Genomic DNA, 20,597 nt, shown 5'->3' on the forward strand with positions numbered 1-20,597 from the left:
TCCCTGAAATGGAAGACGGCCGCACCAGGCATCATGGCGTCCTGGGATGTATAGATGATGTATATATGTTTCTATAGATGATGCCTATCATCTTTAGAAAACCAGATATTATTTTTTCTGTTCGAACCAATTGCTTTCTTTTTAACGTACACTGATTTAAAGATCCATCTTGAGTAAAGAGTAGCACAAAAGAGATGTAGATTCAGCCGCAATATCAAGAGTGGCTTGGGACTGAAAGTAAAGGAGGAAATTGAGTGGAAATAGACAACATGTTTCCCGAAGAGAAGAGAGTCCCGGCCTCACACTCCTACTGTCGCCCCTGAGCACCGATGTGACCCAGCTGGGCCTGAATGGGAGGCAGCAGGGCCACGGGTCCCTAAGCTCTCATCCGGCTTCTCCACGCCTGGGACCATGCTTGGCACACTTAATGTTTAAGTATTTGCTGGCTAAATGAACGCATGGCAGTGAAACTTTGGAGCAGGCTCTATCGTTTCCAAGACGAATGTCAAAGTGTTGTTGGAGACAGGAGGGCTTTTGGAGATCATCCGGGGCCACCCCGTCATCGCAAAGGTGGGACACTGATGGGGCCACTTCCCTTCTTGGCTGGGGCTGTAACCCTGCTCCTATCGTCAAGTACGCTCCTGGCGGGCATCCCTGGGGCCAGAAGTCTCCGGAAGCTGATCGTGCCACAGAAGCCGTGGAGAGCAGAATCACAGAATCTACTGTCTGAGCAGTAGGCGTCCTCTTCTCAGGGAGGCCGAGCTGTCCCCCGCCAGCCCCACCGGCACCTCGACCACCCTCACCTGTCTTCTTCATTTATTAACCCTATTGTTTATCATATGCCTCTGTCTGCTAGCTTGGAACCCTTGGGGGGCGGGCAAGGAGCTTTGTATGTTTTGTCCACTGATGCATTTCAAGCCCCTAGAACGGTCCCTGCACAGGACGGACACTCAGAAAATATTTGCTGGATGGGGGGGGGGGTGGACGAAGAAAAACTGAAATGCTCAGGGGACTTGCATTTAGTCCCAGATCTGTGGCTTTCCAGCTGTGGGAACTTGGGCAAGTTACACGGTCTTCCTGAGCCTCGGTTTTCTCATCCGTAGAATGGAACCGTCGCCCAGCTTGAAGGGTTGGCAGGTCGGTTTCTTGGTGGAAAAACCGACACGATGCCAGTCCCGTGGGAGGCAGGTAGTCAGTGTTGGTTGCTTCAAAGGCGAATTTACTCATTTATCCATCCGTGGGGTCAGTCCATCCACAAACAGGTGGCCTGTGAAGGTGTTCTAGCAGAAGTAGGCGTGGATCTTTCTGGAAGCAGGAGTAACGCGCTGAAAGGAGCTGGTGGGCGTAGCAGAGAATGGGGAGCAAGAGCAGGGTGGGGTGGAGCGAGCAGGTGCAAGGAGGTGGCAATCCCCAGGGGGAGAAGCAGGCCTGGCCAGTCCCCCCGGGCGGTGGCCTTCCATCCCAGAGGAGTGGGGGGCTCTGGAGGGGGGCTGGCCGTGTCCAGAGCAAGGGGACTGCTGTGCCAGTCTTTCATTGCAGCAAACACAGACATGGCCCAGGCAATGGGGCCAAGGGACGCCCCAGTCTGCAGCCAGAGGGACACTTACAAACACATGTGTTTGCCCAAGACACCCTCCAGCTCAGCACCGGTGACAGCTCACCGTGGTTCTTGGGCTAAAGATCAGCGTTCTCCCTGTAGCCCCCGAGGCCCCAGGCTCACTCACTGCCCACCTCCTCCTGCTTTATTTTGTTGTTCTGGCCAAATTAATCTCGTTTCAGTTCCTCATCCCTGCCGCTTGCCTGCCCCAGGTCCTCTGCACCTGCTGTTTCCCCTGCTTGGCGGAGTCTGTCTGTGTTCCCACTCCAAGTTCTTCCTCTTTCTTTCCCCCACGATAGGATTTATTTCTGTCGTGCAGAGCAAAAGTATGTCTGTGAAGGTGGGACATCGTCTGAAAAGTATTTAAGATGTGCAACAGTCACTTTGACAATAAAGTTGGTCAGAGGGAAGACCAGTGAGCATTGGAGCTTGTGCTCAACTTCTATCTGGAAGCCCAGCCAGCATTTTCTAGATCGCTAACCACACTGAGGCAGTCATACCTGTGTGCGGGTTTAACTGTGGCGATTCAAGAACAGATAAGCTCCCAGCATTTGGAGCTCTCTCAGCCTTCTCGGAGCCCCCAGACCGGGTCGGACCCCCGTTACCTACCTTGGAAGGCCCCCAGGGTTGTCTTTTTTTTTCATGCTCACCGGAGCTCGTGATCAGAAATGCACGTGTGTGTGTCTGCAACTCACGGCTGTTTCTCCCGCTGGATAGTAATGTCACAGAGGCAGGGGCCAGGTCTGTTTGTAACGGCCACCGGTGCACAGGCTGTCGCCCCATAAATCGCTGCTTAATGCAGGATTGATTGCAGCCCGCGTGGGGGTGGGGGGGAAATTCAGACCCAGGAGCCACGGAGGTGAGTGCTTTATTGAGGGGCTGCTTGGAAGATGCCGGAAAGGTAGCGACGGTCTCATAGAGATATCCTAATGGACTGGGTGCTGGAGGACGAGCAGGAGCTCGTTAGGCAGGATGAGGGCATTCCCAGTAGAGGGGAATGCCAAGGCAAGGGCCCGGAGCACTGAGTTTTGGAAAAGAGCTCGTCATCTCAGCCGCTTGGGGGACGGTGGGAGGAGAGCATAACAGGGGCCACTGCTGAATGCCTGCCATGTGCCGGGCATGGATTGCATGCCACGCCTTGTAACCCTCAGAGCTCCTCAGCCCCAGGACCTAGGTATTATTGCACTTGTTTTAGTAAAGTAAATGAGGTTCAGGGGGGTTAAGTGACATGTCCAAGCCACCCAGCTACTATGTGGCTTGTCTGACTGTCCCTTGTCCCCAGTGGATAATGTCGCAGACCCGAGCCGACCACTGAGGGTTCCCGTGTGTATCTGGTGTCTTCCCACCCCCACCCCCCCAACTCCCTCAGGCTGGTGCAGGGGAAATGGTGACCGTCAACAATGTGCTCTGCAGGGATTCCCTGCTTTTTGCCCCATGTCTGTGTCACTGGCACAGGGTCTCAGCCTTCTCTGTCTCCCACCCTCTCAAAGAGGGGTGTTTACTCCGGTGCCCCCCCATCTTAGCCCTCACCACACTGTAAAGTAGCCCATTCCCTCTCCAGACGACCTCCCCCGCCAGCCCACGTGTGGGCTGCGTCTCCAGGGCCCTGGGGGTGCCCAGGACAGAAGAGAGGGTGCCTATTGGATACACCCATGCTGAAGTGGACTGGGCAGCTCTCTTAGCTGGGAGAGGAGCTCAGGAGTGGCTAGCCAGGCCCCCAAGTCCACGTGGAACCCCTCCCTGCCCTGGCCCAGAAGACAAGTGCTTGTGGCCCACGGCAAACCACAAGGCCGTAGGAAAGTCACTTTATGGCTCTGCCTCAGTTTCCACGTCTGTCCATTCTGGCCACCCCACGGGGCAGCTGTGACCAGAACACAAAAGGCACAGTAAGTGGTGAGCTGCGAGGCACGCCCAGGGGATGCCAGCTGATGCCAGCTCAGGCTTCTTCGTGGCCACACCACTCAGGACCCCCTCCCCCCAAAACATGTGGGCAGTGGGCATTTACTGCAGGAGGCAAAGGAATCAGCTGCTGGAAACGAGGGCCCCCATGCTTCTGATCTAGATAGCTCCTTGGGCATGTGGGACAGATCTTGCGGGGCCACATTTTCTAGGCAGGTGCAGGGAACCCCCTCCCCCCACCCCATTCACTCTTGAGCTGAGCTCGATAACAGGTTCAAACCCCAGGCTCTTCTCTGTGGGCTCTGGAATCAGATACACCTGGCACTGAACCCTCGTCCCTGCTATTCCAGGCTCCACCCCCCCAGCGCCGGGCCAGCTCCATCCCTACTTTACCCTCCAACTAGATGCCTGGCTGATCCTGGAGTTCCCATGGGGACACCGTGGGCGACATAACTTTGTAGATCGCATACCAAAGATCCAAGGCTAAGGGCTCACCAAGGGGAACTAACTTTTCTAACGAAGGCTGCTAGTTTCCTCAGAGCCCCAGAAGGGACTTGTCACTGCCCTCATTTCAGGAACACAGAAATAGAGGCTCAGAGGAGGTATGTGGCTTTCCCAGAGACACTCTGTTCCTAAGATGTGAACCCAAGTGTCTCTCCCTCCAAAGTCTGGATGCTCATGTCATCTCATTGCTTTCCCCAAATTATCCACCAACAGACAGCAGAACTGAGGGGGTGTTTATTAAATCACGAAGCCCCTCTGCCTCTCCGGGGAGAGAAGATCACAGCCAGCCAAGTGGGTGGTGGTGGGGGTCCGCGTCCTACACTAGAAAGGGCAGGGAGAGGGCTGAGGCACAGGAGCCCCCAACGCCAGCCGTGCTGCCTGTGTGGACGGTGGTCTTGGGAGCTCTTGATGGTGTAGGATTGGATTAGAAGGTCCTCAATCCCGATCTCAGGCAGACAAAACGTTCTCAGCCCCGAGCCATCGCTGGAAGCCCCCGTTACGCCCCAGTAGGATTAGTAATCTTTCCCATGAAGATTATAGTAGACAGGACGCTATCCTCAATAAGCACCAAAAAGGATCTGTTTAGAGTGATGGAGAGCGGCTTCTCCATGGGCAGTGTCTGTGCTCCGGAGCCCGCTGCGCCCTCCGTCCCCTTCTCATCCATCTTCAGCACTGCCTTGTGCACCGCCTGCAGAAATCAGGGGTGGGGTCAGTGTCACCAAGCTCCTCGGAGCTCCGGAGAGGGAGAGGTCGCGGCCAAGGCTGCCCAGCACGGCAGTAACCTGGCTGGTGCCAGCTGCCCCGGGGCTCCTCGTTCTTCTGCCCTCATTGCAGAAGGATATGCGCAAACAGCATAGAAAGAGTGAGGCGAGGGGAGTGCCAGCTGCAGCGGGGAGGGTGGGGTGGTTTGCTAACCCTCCGTGAATTACAGGGAAGCGTCGAGGGGTGTAAGGGCAGAAGGAGTCTATTGAACCTCAGCTAGATGGAAGGGAGGGGATCGTATCCCCACCAAGTCCTGTCCATAGTCCTCTCATCTGCCTGGAGGACAGCGAGGAAGGAGCCAGATTCTGGGGGAGCCGTTGGAGATGACTGAGACTCCAGATCTACCCCAGGACACCGACATGTGTGACCAGGTGACCCGCCCTGGGAGGGATGGATGGGCTTCCCGGAATACTGACGCATTGCATTCCACTCTACGGAATTCTACCAATTTCACTAGCGGGCGGGTAGCCATTGTTGACACATAGAATCACAGCCATCAGCACGTCTAACTGTGGAAAAGAAATGAGCCACTGAACCGAATAAAAGCCTGCCGGAAAGGGGTAGCTGGCATTGACTCTTTACGGGAGGAAGAACTTAAAAGCAAGAAAATTCTATTAACTGTCTTTCTTCCTCTGGCAAAGTGGGAAATAAATCCGAATCGGTGCCTGCTGTCAGCTGGGCTTGGCAACCAAGATCTCTCCCAGATCGGCTTGAACTTCCCATGTAGCACCAGCCAGTCTCCACCACTCGGGACGCCGTGCTCTCCAGCCTGCAAGCCTTTGGCCAAGCCGTTCCCTTTAATGGAAGATCCTCCCTACGCCTATCCCTGCTTGTTGAAATCTCCCCACCCCCAACGCCCTTTTACCTTAAAAGTAGAGTTGCCAGATAAAATATAGCATGTACATTTCAAGTTGAATTTCGGGGAAATGGTGACTTTCTTCTAGTGTAAGTATATCCCATATTCTGGACTAAAGAAACTATTTGTCATGTATCTGAAATTTGGATTTAACTGAAGGTCCTGTCTGAGATCTGCTATATCCCAGGACACCACCCCATGCGGTTCTTTCTGCCCCCAGCACAAAGGCGTTCAGACTCGTTGGAAATCACGGGGCCCTTGGCCTGCTCACGTAGAACATGTTTGCGGCTTACTCCCAACAAGCCCGTGAGGCCTTTGGGACAGACCCTGGGTCCGAGCTAGACCAGTCCTAGGCCTTGATTAATGTTCCAGGCCCTGAGCAGTCGTTCGTTGCACAGAATCGACTTCCAAAATAGCATCAGGAGCTTGGTATTTCCAACTCCAAAGACCAGAAACATGAGGCATGGGGAAGTTATGTGGTCCCCCCAGGATGACATGGCTGGTTAAGGACAGAGCTGGACTGGCACCCGGCCTGACTGGAGGGATGAGACCTGGCTCATACAGATGCTGTGACAATGGCTTTGGCCCAGGGCTGTGCGAAGGCTCCCCGTGGGAGGGGGTGGCATCCAGGCCAGGCCCGCTTACCTCACCCACTTTTAGGCTTCGATGAGGGGAGATCCGGGTGAGATCACCATGCTCCTCAAAGATTTTGGTGATACCCAGGTAGGACAGTGTCCTCTTCAGGTCATAGGTCCCGGTGATGGAGAATCTGGGCAAAGATATGTCCACGACCCTGGGGGAGATGGGAGAGACAGGTGAGCAGCAGGGTGTCCCTGCTTCCCTGGGCAGGCGCAGGGCAGGGATGAGTGGGACATTGGCCCTCTCAGCACTGAGGGTCTCAGACCTTCTCTCTGTCCCCAGAGTGAGGAGGGACTCTGACCTTGGGACCCTGGCTTCAAAACACCTCTCAACTATGTCCCTTCTCCCTATCAAACCTGTCCCAGAGCCCTCATCCACAGAAATGTTCTCAAGTTTTCACTGTTTCAGGGCCCTGTGGGCCACAGACGTTGAGGCGTCCCCACCGCGGTCTCAGCCTCGCCCAAGCCCTGAACCAGTCCTGACCCAGCGAGCCAGATGCCAGAGGCAGCAAGGTCCTGGGATCTGAAGCCGGGCAGAACTGAGTTCAAATCCATTCTGACTCTTGGAACAAATGATCTCACGTCCTTAAGCCACTTGGGCGAAATGATGATGCCAATCACAGCAAGCCTGAGGCAGGAAGCATGCTAAAGCAAATGCGTGTAGGCACTGAGCAGCTGGTGACCAACCAGCAAGTGTTTCTCGTTTCACCCATGAGTTGGTGGCTTCGCATCCTCTGCAGGTGGAATCCAGATCGGCCTCCCCACCTGGGGCTTGGGGCCAGGGGCCCTGGGGTACCCGTGGGCCCTGGGTTCCTGTCAGCCTGGCTCTAAGCTCTATTTCTTGTTGCCTATTCGCAACCTCATTCCTGCCCACGTTTCTTCTCTTCTTCTGCAGCCCCCATCATAAATGGTATCTGCCCGATCACCCCCCAGGAACAGGTCATGTTCTCTGATGACCTCTATCCTATAGAACAGAAGCAAACTCATCTCCCCTGGCCCCGAGTCACCTCTCAGCTCCCAGCCCATTTCTTTTCCTCCTTTTCATAGCAGAAATTAATCATCTCTGCCAGAGATCTCTACTTCTCCCACTATTTCTCGGCCCACTCCACCTAGACCTTTGCCATCAACATCCCACTGTCCAGGGCCACCGTTGACCTCTGCTTGCTTGACCCAGGAGACAGCTCCCAGACAGTGGGTCCCCTTTCTCCATGTGGAAGCATTCCAACCTGAGTCCAGCTCTCTCTCCTTCACCGGCCACTCCTTCTCTCCCCCTTTGCCAGCATCACCTCATTGCCCATCTGTACTGTCTGTGATGTTCCAAGCCTCACCCCTTCGGTCCTCTTATTTTCTATCTTTCCTCCCTCCAGAAGGATCTCATTCAGTGTCAGGGCTTTAAATACCAACCACAGGCCTGTGGCTCCAAGACTTACCTTCCCACTCATTCATTCACTCAACAAATTAAGTGCCTCTTGTATACAGGGGGTGGTGTTCGAGGTGCTTGGATGCATGTGTGAATGAAAGAGGCAAAGCTCGTGACCTTGAGTGTGTGCTCTAGCAGGGAAGACAGACAAGAAAACCCAAATGATGAAAAGCATCCCATAAGCATCGATGCATAGATGGGGAGCCTGTGTATAAGGAGGCAATGCATGCGATGGGAAAAAATCCAGATCAACTTGGGGGAATTAGGGATGCTGAGACACAGGGAAGATTGGAGAAACTTTGAAGGAGACAAAGGAATCAGGCAAGCTGGGTCATTTTTTTCTGAGTGAAATGGGGAGCCACAATAGGGTGCTGACCAGGGAGGCTCGACACGCTCTTGCTTAGGGCTGAAAACGGTCATTTTGTCCACTTCGTGAAGGATATGCTCCTGGTGTGGGGCGGGGGTCACAGGAGTTGGTGCCAGGAGTCCCCTGGGAAGCGGTTGCAGTCCTACCGTGATGTGGGAGGGTCAGGAACAGGAGCCAGCTAGGATGCACTGTGGAGGAACCCCTACGAGCAACCTGTGCTTGGACTTCACAAGAAGCCGCTTCTATGCGCTATGAGTATCCCCGGGCCTCTGCGAAGATCTCTGGTTGTGTTAAGCCCAAACCTCCAGGAAGGCCTTTGTTGGCCTGCAGGAAATCTCAAAGGGCCTATCTCACAAAGGGTGGAGTGTGGGCCCCTCTCCCGAAACCAGAGAGATGGCCACAGTTTTCCAGGAACCGGTGTCCTGATGGCAGTCTCAGCTCCAAGGGCTGCAGAGGGGCTTGGGCACAGGCCACATGCAGCACCAGTTGCTGGGACCAGAGCTGCGCCCCATGGAAAACTGGTAGGAATAGCCTAGAGATGGGGATGTTGAGTCCCTCCAGCCCAGCTGCAGGGTCTCTGGTCATCATAATTTGAATACTAAGAGAAATGTGACCTTATGGAGGTCATGTCTCATGAAGCCAGGACTTCTGGATAAAGTGTGGGTGGAGGGTGTGCAGCCCACTTTTCACACCCTTCCGTACCCTTCATTCCCCAAGGCACCTCTGTGAACTCAGAAATTGGAGGGCACAGGCTGGAAACTGCCAGCCTCCTTGGTGGCATCCCCAGGTTAAGAGAGATGTGCCTTCATCTTCAACCGATGGGCTGCCATCCCGGAGGTTCACCACGTAGGTAAGGGGACCAGACCTACAAGACGCCAGTCTTTCAATAAACCTGAAGTTCAGATGCTCTTCTCTTAAGAACTTTGGAACCCTGCCTCTTCAACCCGTTGGAAGGCAAAGGTCTGTGCCTTCCGTGGGGTCATGATTTGCTACGGCACATTTGATCCCTTCAAGAGTCCTTTGAGGCCGGCGTTAGTGGACCATGCCACAGAAGAGAAAACTGGGTCTCAGCTAAGGTTGGAACCCAGACACTTCCTCCCGTTTCAGGGGCCAGATGCCATTACCCACCGCGGGCCCTGGTTTTCAGCAGGGAGGATCGGGGGGTTGCTGTGCAGATCCCAAGACATAACAGCCCTCTTGGGAAGACCTACCATCTAGCCTGCTGTTCCTCCCCATTCTGATACAGTGACTTTATCTGAGGCCTTCAGAACTGGAATTTCTCTTTCATGAGCTTTCCGCTCAATTTAGAGATCCAACATGTGTTCAACAGTTGCTCCGGGGATACGCTCCTGTGCACTTCCAGCTGCCATATGCTTGTCCTGGCCCTGAAGCTCCCCAGGCACCATGCACATCTACACTGACACCAAGTCGACACTGATGCCGAGTCCCCAGCCCTTACTCTTCCCAAGAAAATCTACTATTAAGCCAGTGCCTGAGAAGAATTCTGTAGGCTCATCTTAAATCTGTTCTAATTTTATGTTTAAAAAAATTAGTTACTCACTTTAGTCCTTCAACTGTTATTAGTATAACTTATTTGGGCTGCACTTCACCCGTTTTATGATAACATTACAGTTAAAACCATGATTCTGTGTACAACAGACAACTCCCTTTGACACCTCATGTTTGTCCCTGCAGTTTCTCTCTGCCTAGGATTCCATCACTTCTTTCTCATCCGCACACACCACTGTTCAGCCTTGAAGACTTAACCCCAATGCCACCTGCTCCATAGAGCACCGCCCCCCACCACTGCCCACCATGATTTTTCTCTGTCCACTCCACTCTTATGATATAACCATCTCCCTCTAAGAACAAGTGTTTTGCTTTATTCCTAGGACTCGTTTTCTGGTCTGCTTCCTACCAAAATACAAGTTCATCACGGAGCCCAAAAATAGGACTTGGTCATGGGGTTAGAGCTCAATAGATCTGGACTAGAAGAAGTAAAAAGGAAGAAGGGAGTTGCTGAGTATGGCAGGCACCCTCTTACTTTCGTGTTGTTAGTTTTTTCCATCTGGCCAAAGTGTCCGTCTTTATGGCCTCCTCCACATTCTTCATTTTGCCCTTATCAGGAAGAATGAAGATGGCAGTGATGGTGCCCTGGTAGGGCATTTCCAGGACAGTGCAGGAGAGCTGTTCATCATAGCCGGCTTCATATATGCCCCCGCGGAACATCATGGGCACCTTCACTGACTTGTTTCCATCCAGGATGAAGTCTTTCTCTTTAGTTGCTTTTGGATCAAATTCTTGTTTCCACCTGGCTTAGGATTGAAGAAGGACAAAGTCACATGAGTTTCCTGAAAGGGAAGAGGTGACTGGACCGAGCTAACCAATGATCTCTATCCACGTGGATTCAAGGACGGGGTTCGGATACTCTGGGATATCAGGACACGTCTCCAGGAATCCTTGCCCATGTGCCATACCCTGAAATCTCCTGGTAAGGTGGCATGGGTCTGACTGTCAGTTCCCAAAGAAGCCATGATCAGGGCTGCGGGGCTGAGAGGGAACCTGTGGACTGCCTGAAGCCCAGGTGCTGCTGAGGCTGAGACAGCCCTTGGATTGTGTCCCAGTAGAGAGGCCTGGGCTATACTTAGTAGGAACTATTTGGTCTTATGTGAGTGAAAATACTCAGCTCTGTTCTAAGTCAGTCCTGGAATAGCTGCCCTCAGGTAGGACTGAGAAAACTGATGGAACAGGCTGCTTTGGGGAGCCTACTGAAGAGAAGAGAACACTCAAAGCTGGGTGTTTGGACCCCTCCATTTTGATCCTGACTACTCTTCGATACCATTTAGCATAAAGTGACACCTGGGTCTTTTCACACCCACTAATCTCAGAGCCCCCAGTATGGCACCCTGAGGGCCAAGTCCCTGAATTCAACTTCTGACTTCACTGTTCCAGAAGGATGACCTTGAACAAGTGTCTCAATTGCATTCGGCTTCAGTGTCCTTGTCTGAAGAATGAAGAGATTGATGAGTACCTTAGAGGGCTGCTGTGTGACTGAGTGGGAAAGGCAGCACAGATCAATGACCTTGTACACTGAGTATTGAGTGCATGCTAGTCATCATCAGCGTCATTGTTGCCATTGCTTTTAAAATCTAGGGGATGTAGAAACTTTGGGAAATTCCAGATTCTCCTCTCTCCCTCTGCTCTTTTCCTCTATGCCATCAGTCTCACTGTGGATTTGGGAAGAGCTGAACTTCCATATTCAGGACCATGTTTCTGATAGCCCCGCCATGATCTTGCCTGATCTGAGGGCTGTTGGCCTCTGATTCTTGCCTATGTTGGCCAACCTTTGAGTGTGCATGTGGCATGTGAGTGGCTGTGTGTGGTGGTGATTGGCTGGGTGGGTGGTAAATGAAACTTAGATTTGGGAATATTCTTTCATCTTCTTTTTCAGTCTCTCACCCTCAGATTCAGTCTCTCACCTTGTAGACTTGTCACATCTACAAAATGTGACAAGGAGACCAGGACACCCACCAAAGTGAACTTCATCGCCATCATCAACACAATTACCATCCTGGGTGTCTACTTGGAGTGCTATAAATGCACAGCCTGTGGGTCAAGAGAAGTAGATTCTAGTCCTGACTAGAATCCAGTCCTGGCTAGTCCTGCTTTGACTGGCTTTGTAACCCTAAATCAATCTCTTTCCAAGCTACACATCCCTCATCTAAGAAACAGGGAAAAGAATGTCACTCCAATCTCTACAACCAATGTTGTATTAGGATAATCAGTAATAATGAAAATGCACATATGGAGAATAATTTAGACTTCCCCAAATTAGTTTCTCATACACTTTTACTTTGGATCCCAATAAATGCCCTATGAGTTGTGAATAAAGGTACTCATTTTGCAGATAGGGAAAGTGGAGTTCTGATAATTTCATTACATATGAATTAAGGTCACAGAGCAAGCAAGTGGCCAACCCAGGTTTTTAATCTAAGTCTACTGGTCATCCTATCCTTTCCATGCCAACATGCCCCAAGCCTTACCTAGAAAGAAAATACAATTTGTAAGAAGCATCACAGTGCCGGGATCTATATTCTTGATCAGGTTGTTGATTTTCCCCTGGGTTTTCTCATTGATATAGTCATTGATCTGCCTCCGAGTATCTTCCAAGTTCTGGAAGTTGATGGGGACGGTGTCTGCATTGTACTGGTTCTTGACATTTGTCAGAAACTTCTTCTGTGGCTTCAGCTTCTTGTCGATGAACAAGGTGTTTGTGAGGTTCAGCTTCAGGTTCTGGCCCTCCTGGTTTATCCTGTGGATGAGGTAATGAAAGGCTTCATGAAGGTCTTTCTCTGGAATATCCCTGAAGTTGAAACCTTCCTTGATCTCATCCAGGGTGGAATCCTGGGCACCCAGAGATAGCATAGCAAAGGCTGAAGAGATGCTCAAGGGGGAAAAGAAGATGTTCTTGTCCGGGCTATTGGACGCCAGCTTCCTGAAAAGCTTGAAGCCGAATTCTGTGTTCCGCTTTGTGAGCTCCTGGGCTGCCCTCCTTCCCTTCCATGATTCGATCTGGCTCACTGGTACATGATTCTTCAGAGGGAGGTTGGGCTGCTGAAGACTTTCCACAGTAGGAAGGCCAGCCAAAAGTAGGCCCAGGCCCAAGATGGGGTTCATTTTCTTTGGCGATTGTCCTGTTGAGTAGCAGACTTGAGGTTAGTAGAAAAAAGAACAAAAAAATCCTACTGCCCTTATATTATTCATAAAGGCCAGATGAAAGAAGCAGCACAGTGAGGTTTATAAATTCTTTGACATCCATTTTAGCGTTTACGCTTTACAATCACTCTGGGGACTAGAAACACTTGTCCTTATTTCTTAAATGAGAGGACCGAGTGTAGAAGAAATCTCTTGGTTTTGTACTCCTCTCCCCATCCTATAATCATTGTATCTCAATTCCTTTGAGAAACTCCCTCCACTACATTGGATCATAATAAGACTACCCCACACTGTGGGCATGTGACTGGGGCTAGGCCATCAGAATACTCCATCCACTGCCACACTGATTGGTTAAGGGATGAGAATGACCAGCATCAGAAAAGTCGTTGTCTTTCCCTGAGAATGCACAATACTCTTAACTTTGGGGTGTCTGGCTTCATTATACAGTCCTGGAACTCAGTGTGGCCATGGGTTCCATATATAGAAGGAAAGAAGAGAGAGAAGGATGGAAAGAAAGAGGAGACATACTTGGTGACATCTTTGGAGTCCCTGGATCAAGCTTCACCCGAAGCTCACTCACTTCTGTTTCTCCAAGTTATAAGAGCCAGTAAATTTCCCTTTATGGGTTGGCTGGTTTGAGTTGGATTTTTTCCTTAAAACCAAACAAAAATCCTGACTAATTTGCAGAAATAAATCCCTTTGTCTAATATCGCATGGTCTGTAAGTGGTGGATACCCAGCCCAGGAGAGCCCAGATCTCTAATAAACCTCTTTCCATATCCCTTTTCCAGGAAAGAGAGGCAGTGTTATAGAGAAGAAAAGCCAAATCTGCCTGGCCCCAGGACTCCTGCTCCTTTTTGCCACTTCTCAGCACGGCATCTCCCAATAAGCCTGAGCTTTTGGGGGACAAAAGTTTCATTTTCTGCTTTTCCCCAATGTCTAGTCCTAAGGCTACAGAGAGATGCCAAAAGCATGATATTCTAAAAAGTGTGTTGACTTCTCTGGCTGGACATGCTACTGTCAATGATTTTTACACCAATTTATATTTCTTTGCTCTGTCCTTTGTTTTTACTGTGTATTTTCCTGTAACTTATATCTCTATTTATCTGCAATCCATGGGAAATAATGTGCTCCTCAACAGTCAAGACTGTTCATGGTTGTCTTAGAGTGGGTTCCCAACAAGCAGAGCCCGCAGTGAGAATTCAGGAATTCATTGCCTGTGTAGGCGGAGTCCCTCGGGAAGCGAGGCAAGCAGGACAGAGAGGGAAAGAACTGAGCACGGATGTGGCCCCATGTAATATAGAGACTTGGCCTGATCCACAGGAGAGGGCTCTGGAGCATCAACCATATGGCAGCACTGACCCTGTGAGACAAAAGGGGCTGGCTTTTGGACAACTGTCAGTGGCTATGGTCAGTCTGCCCCCCAAGATGCAGGGCCTGGGGTAGAACTTCCCAGGTCAGTTAGCTCCTACCCACCGAAGGCAATTTTCCAGAATGGGGAGGGGAGTTGTGAGCTATCAGCAACCAACCTCAGGATCCCCAGCCTAGGGGAACTGAGCCCACCTAGTGGGCTCTTTCCAGTTGAGTGACTAAGAAGGTAACTAAATACCTGAACAGGATCTACACCTAGGGGTGCCCTGAATCCCCAAGTTCTTCATGTCCTCAAACCCTCGATGCCAGGTCCTTTGGACACAGCCTTCAGCACCGTGGACAGGGTCTTCAAAGAGGCTCTGACCCAGTGTTTGAAAATTCTAGTGAATCCTACCCATTTCTTCCATTTTCCTAACAGGACTTTATATTTCTAGGTATCTCCCGCTCCTTAGACAGACAGCCCATGTGCCTCAGGGGCAGGGCCCTATCTCCAGCTCCAAGGGGGCCCTGACTGTGGTGGTTCAGGAGCTGGGCCCAATCCAAGCAGGATGCGGTGAGGTTCTGCCCTGATGGCTGTTCAGGGAGGGGCACATGACTTATGTGATCCAATGAATGAATTTTGGGGCTCTTTGTTGGCATATGGGGGTGCTGCACTCTCTCTTTCTCTGGATGTCCTGGGCAGGAAGGTGTGGATGCCAGGGACTACCATTTGCCCCATGGGGGAAGTGACTCTGGGGCAAAGCCAACACAGAGAAGGGACATGCAGGGTTTTGCAGAGAAACCAGAGCTGGGCCACAGATTAGGTGAACTCAGAGCCCGCCCTGCCTCCAGACTCCCAGTGGTGCTGATGTGAGTCATGTAGTCAGCTACTCAAGGCCAAAAGCATCCTAAAAAATACAAATGTATATTAAAAAATGCCTGAACGACCAAGCAGTAAGGACTCTGGGCTCTGATCTCAGATCTCTTGGCTGTGTGACACTCAGAAAGGTCATCCCCCTCTCTCAGCTTATGTGAGCTCTCAGCATCTTATACTCCTCATGATGTACATTTTAGTAAAAATTAAAAATTGATGGTGATGCACAAGGGCTCTGGGAGCTGTCTGAAAATAGGTAATAAAAAGGAAGATTCATAAAATCCCTGAGGATGTTTCAGATAAAGGAAAGAACACAGAAACTAGAAAGGAGTCGATCTCTCGGGCTAGTGGGTTAGACTATTTATAAAATTTGTGTGGTTTAAAAATAGAAGCTTCTTGTATTCAGAATAGATAATCGCCTGTATGGATGCTAGTTCTCGATACCCAGGAGTGGAGAACTTATCCACCTCAGTCAAGGAGCTGAAAGAACCTACATTCTCGGCAGTAGGTTCACCAGCCAGGTGAGATGCAAAGCCTTTGGGCAACTTACCGGGAGTGGAGTATGGGTCTGGGCAGGGGGCCAGACCTTGGAGCAGAGAAGGGAAGCTGCTGGAAGCTTCTGGCATAGACCACACACACACACACACACACACACACACACACCACATTTTTAAAGCGATGTTTGGTTAGTGGTCCCTACAAGTGTTTTCTACTTCTCCAAGCTCTTGGAACAAGAACTGATTATGGAATTTCAAGTGTAGATATCGGTCCTCTCCTGCTTGTGGGTCTGTTAGGTGGCATGGAATAAGCCTATTAACCCTTCAGAGCCTCAGTTTCTTCATCTATTAAATGGGGAGGGGAGTGACATTTTGACTTCCTCCCTACCAGTTGCGGCTACTCATCTCACTGCCCCTGGCCCTGCAGACGCGGACCACACCCCGGCCGGGTCTCAGCTTCCCCCACCTCCATGAGCCTGTGTCCCCCACCTCCTCACTGGCCTCCTGCACCACCTCCTCACCGGCCTCCTGCCCCACCTCACTGAGTCCCAACATCCTGGCCTCTCTTCCCCCCAAATGGCCCACAGTAGCCCCATTTCTGGGCCTCTCCATCTATCATCACGGGCTCTAAACTGACTCAGACTTGTCAGATGGGCTCTGGTCCCAGATGCCTGAGTAGGCTAACTTTTATTTCATTCATTAAAATAGCTGAACAACTGGTTGTTTCCCAATAAATTGATAGACTGCCCGTGTTGAGCAATTCTTTGTTGGTTTTTAGTTTGGAGTGAGCGTGTGTGTATGTGTGTGTGTGTGTGTGTGTGTTTTGTTGTTTCACGAATAAAATAATAAACAAAATAAGAAGAAAAGATCTGAACCTGGTTGGAGCCATGTCGGGGGAATCAATCTTTCAACTCTTCTCTGACCATCCTGGTCCCACACTTCCTATTAATTTCAGGAAACAATTCCCTCCAGTTAGGAATAAATAGTATGGCCCTGACTCAGGAGTCACTCCTCTTGGAGACAGGTCCAAGCCAGGTGAGGAGCCCTCTGGATGAGCAGCTCAGGTACCCTCAGTCTGCATGTGGAGGGCCGCTGTGGGGAGAGGCCAGGCAGGGGGGCTGCGGGGAGAGCCCAGGCAGGGGTGCCTCAGGGAGAGGCCAGCAGGGCTGCCGCAGCGAGCTCTGGTCTCCCCTCCCACACCCTACTGATGAGCTCAGTAACTGGGATCTGCCCATCAAAGGGACTAAGGGGTGGGCAGAGTGGGACATGCTATCACTTTCAACAAGAATGCTGAAAGTCCTTTCGTTCTTACTCTTACCAGTAGTTTGGGAAAAACAATACAGCGGCCACAGCGGTTGGAGGCTCTTTGGAGCCACCTGGCAAGAAAAAGCTCATGTAGTGTCTGTCTTCATGCCAATGAGACTGAAAAGTTCAGGGCGCTTTGGATGAGCTCCCCTCCCCAGTGGCCGGAGCCCTGATGAGTGACTGCCAGCCAGCTACGGTGCTCTTTGCTCCATGAGGGGCCTCTTCCTGCACAGGCTGGACAGAGGCGTCCTGCCATGCCCTGTGTAACCACGGGCCCTCTGAGACCCCAGCTTTCTTCCAGTCCCTTCCAGAGTTCTCCATGGAGGGCACAGCACTTGCATAAACTTAATGCCTTCCCTTGGACTGCGGGACCTGAGGGACCCTTCCTAAAGATGTGCCTTGGCATCCCGGAAGACCGGCGCCAAACCCTGGGCTTGAGGAGATGTCCCAGGCACGCTCTGCGGTCTACCTACTTTAAGGGGTTAATACCATTTTTTAAACAATTTTTTTAAACATTTACTGACTTTTGAGAAACAGAGAACGAGCAGGGGAGGGACAGAGAGAGACGGAGACACAGAATCCGAAGCAGGCTCCAGGCTCTAAGCTGTCAGCACAGAGCCCGACGCGGGGCTCGAACTCATGAACTGTGAGATCATGACCCGAGCCGTAGTCAGTCACCTAACCGACTGAGCCACCCAGGAGCCCCAGGGGTTAATACCGTTTTAAGAAGAGATCGCTTTAGACAGAGTAGACAGTATTATTTTTTGAAGCAAGTTTAGAACGAAGTAGTGGTGAGACATACCCTCCTTCCCCTGCTGGACGTGAGAGCTGACCCGGGAACCAAATCTGATGACTATTGTAGGAGACTTCGTTCTCCTTCCTGGGAAACAAAGAGGGTAGAACACAAAGACATCGTCTCATCCCCAAATTTGCCCTGGAGATTTCTGCCTTCACTCTTTTCCTTTTTAATGTTTGTTTATCTTTGCGAGAGATTGAGAGAGAGAGAGAGAACGAGCAGGGGATGGGCAGAGAGACGGGGGGAGAGAGCATCTGAAGCAGGCTCTGCACTAACAGCAGAGAGCCCGACGCGGGGCTCGAGCTCACCAACCGCAAGATATGACCTGAATCGAAGTCAGAGGCTCAACCGACTAAGCCACCCAGGTGCCCCGTGCCTTCATTCTTTTAAGAGATATTTTGAGCCTTCCCTCCGTGCCAGGCACAGGGGCAGGGGTGCAACGCCCCCTGTGACCTTCCTTGGAGCCTAAACATGGAGCTGTGTCTCCTGAGAGGCGATGACCACAGCCAGCCCCACAGACTTCTCCAAATCCTCAAGCACTTTCCAGCTATTTGGCCCGTTTCTCCTGCCTTCAGTGACCTCATTCCAGGATGAGGGAATATGTACGTTGGGAAGGCTGAGCGACCATCGATTTCGGGGCCACTTGTGCCATAAAGGGGAAACAGAGGCACAGAGGACAAAGGAGCTGTCTAAGGTTACGACATGCATTTTGCCGGATCAGAGTGGAAATCCCTGCTCAGTCAGGCTCTTCAAGAGAGGGGTTTCCCAGATTTGGAACTCCTCCGGAATTTCTTCAAGACACCCACCCTGGGACGGCGCCGCATTTTCCCACGGTCTGAAGCAAACTTTGTTTGGAATAGACAGCAAACAAACAAACCACACTGGGCTTTTCCAAAGAGAAGATATCATACTCACAGCGCATTCAGGAGAAATCCACTGAGCCAGCCAAATGGATCTGGTTTTCTTGCTTTATTATTTATACTTCCATGGCCTCTTGGTAATGTAGACCGAAGGCCAATAAAATTAGCTGGCTTGAGTGGGCAGGTGATGGAGACTCTGGGAGCAGTGGCCACGCCACTTCTCGGGGGCTTCTCCTCATCCCCGGAGGCAGCAGCATGATATTTAGACCACACCTGCTGGGTTGTGGCTTCTCTAATGAAGTCCATTTATATCTTTTGCAACCACCGTATTTCCCAATCGCTGTGGATCTGGGACTTGGAGTATTCTACAGGTGCACCAACCCGCAGTCCTGACATTAAATACTCAGCCCAAACATCACCGCTGTCACCGATGGGAAGAGGCAGATAGCTGGGTCTCTTGGGGTCATTCCCCTCATCCCCCCGTTTCTTGCTTTTGCGATTTTTCGAGTACTCTACAATTATCAGTTCCATTGCGTGAGCTCGCATGGAGTCCTTTAGGGGAAGAGAAATCATTACATAGATGGTTCCTCTTAGGGATGACGGGAATCAAACACTCCCATCAAAGTTCGTGCTCATTCAAGAAAATCACAAGCTGCCTTCCGGCCGCGGGTTGCGCGGGAGTAGTGAGACTATGCGGGGTTTGACTCCCCTTACTTTTTTGCACTTTCTGAGTTGTCCTTAAGGAACAGGTGTTACCTGAGAAGTAATTTTGAAGAGATTGGAAATAAAATGAAATTCTTCTCTTCTCTTTCAAACCCGCTGACCCCAGGATGGAAGAATGAGGAACGCAAGGCGCCTGTTTTCAGTTCTGCCTTCTCTCACTAATTCTAAGGAGCAGAAAAATCATTCAAATATTCCCCCCCCCCCGCCCCCCGCGCTTAGTGACGTTTCATAATAGGTCTTATGTGACCACAGGACCAAGAGTTTATTGTTTTTTGAAGCAAGTTTAGAACGAAGTAGTGGTGAGACATACCCTCCTTCCCCTGCTGGACGCGAGAGGTGACCCGGGAACCAAATCTGATGACTGTTGCAGGAGACTTCGTTCTGCTTCCTGGGAAATGAAGAGGGTGGAACACAAGGACATCATCTCATCCCTACATTTGCTCTGGAGATTTCTGCCTTCATTCTTTTTCCTTTTAATGTTTATTTATTTTTGCGAGAGATTGAGAGAGAGAGAGAGAGAGAGAGAGAGCGAGAGCACGAGCAGGGGATGGGCAGAGAGAGAAGTGTTTCCTCCCTCTGGGATGCTACTTTACGCAGAGATGGGACTCGCATCCTCAGAGCTGTATGGAGCAGACGACCCAGCGAAGCCTTCTAGAAAAGAGGGGACCCTGGCTCTTTCCCAGGCCTGGGTCAGCCACATCCTGATACACTCAGAGACCAGAGCAACCAGGCCGTGGGGATGTGGGGCTCGAGCTGCGAGAATCAGGAGGAGCCGCTGCAGGAGGCCGTGACCGGCCACCTTCCCTCACCCTGGGGGGCGGGCCTGCCCGCTGGGGTGCATCTGGGCCGCATACACCGAGTGGAGGAGGTGGGAGGCCTCGCTGCGGGGCTCCACTCACTGAGGGGTGTGGATGGACACGCGGCCACGGCAACGCGATGGGCTAAGGTGAGGGCGTTGGTCCTGAGATCCAGCCGGGCAGATGCTGACCCAGAATCTGGGCCTGTGCCCTGGTTTGGGAGGGGAGAACCCTGCTTGCTAATGACAGGGTGGGACCTGTGTGAGTCTTTGGACCACACCTGCTGGCTGCTGCAGACATACTCTGCTTCTGGGCAAACTCCCACGGGAGACACGCGGGAGAGGCCGGAAAGGGACAGCGCTGCGGCCAGGTGGGGATGTTTGCTGAGCAGTACTGGGCTGCACCGGGGGTGCCTGAGCTCAGACAACACCCAGGGGCCAGTAGGCCACGGCGGAGGCCGGCCACGCAGGGAGGCCAGGCCTTAAATCTCCGCAAACGGCTGCCCACCCCTGCCGGGGAGGAACCCTTGGGGTTCTGATGGGCCAAGGTGGCCTTGCAGAAGTGGGTGCCGGTGGACAGCAGTGGCGGTGGGACGACCAGCCCCTTCCCAGCACCCATCGAGGGGCCGCGGCCTGGA

At 51.7% G+C, this 20,597-nt stretch overlaps 1 protein-coding gene across 4 annotated transcripts; it reads right to left on the minus strand.

The window, feature by feature from the left end:
- Window positions 1–4,216: 4,216 nt before the first annotated feature.
- SERPINA12 (serpin family A member 12) lies at window positions 4,217–13,297 on the minus strand. 4 transcript variants are annotated; one of them, XM_007095287.2, is made up of 5 exons: window positions 13,288–13,297; window positions 12,087–12,737; window positions 10,088–10,358; window positions 6,264–6,411; window positions 4,217–4,688 (listed from the first exon to the last, which is right to left on the minus strand). In XM_007095287.2, exons 1-5 carry the CDS (start codon window positions 13,295–13,297, stop codon window positions 4,497–4,499), a joined length of 1,272 nt encoding a protein of 423 aa, XP_007095349.2. In that variant the 3' UTR covers window positions 4,217–4,496. The 4 variants fall into 4 exon arrangements, 1 of the variants encoding a protein (XP_007095349.2); XR_006218266.1 differs by lacking the exons at window positions 6,264–6,411; window positions 10,088–10,358; window positions 12,087–12,737; window positions 13,288–13,297 and adding an exon at window positions 5,010–5,652 and having other exon boundaries at window positions 4,598–4,688; XR_006218264.1 differs by lacking the exons at window positions 6,264–6,411; window positions 10,088–10,358; window positions 12,087–12,737; window positions 13,288–13,297 and adding an exon at window positions 4,916–5,652 and having other exon boundaries at window positions 4,599–4,688.
- Window positions 13,298–20,597: the final 7,300 nt, after the last annotated feature.

The sequence above is a fragment of the Panthera tigris genome, chromosome B3, assembly GCF_018350195.1.
Source record: "Panthera tigris isolate Pti1 chromosome B3, P.tigris_Pti1_mat1.1, whole genome shotgun sequence".
Classification (NCBI taxonomy): domain Eukaryota; kingdom Metazoa; phylum Chordata; class Mammalia; order Carnivora; family Felidae; genus Panthera; species Panthera tigris.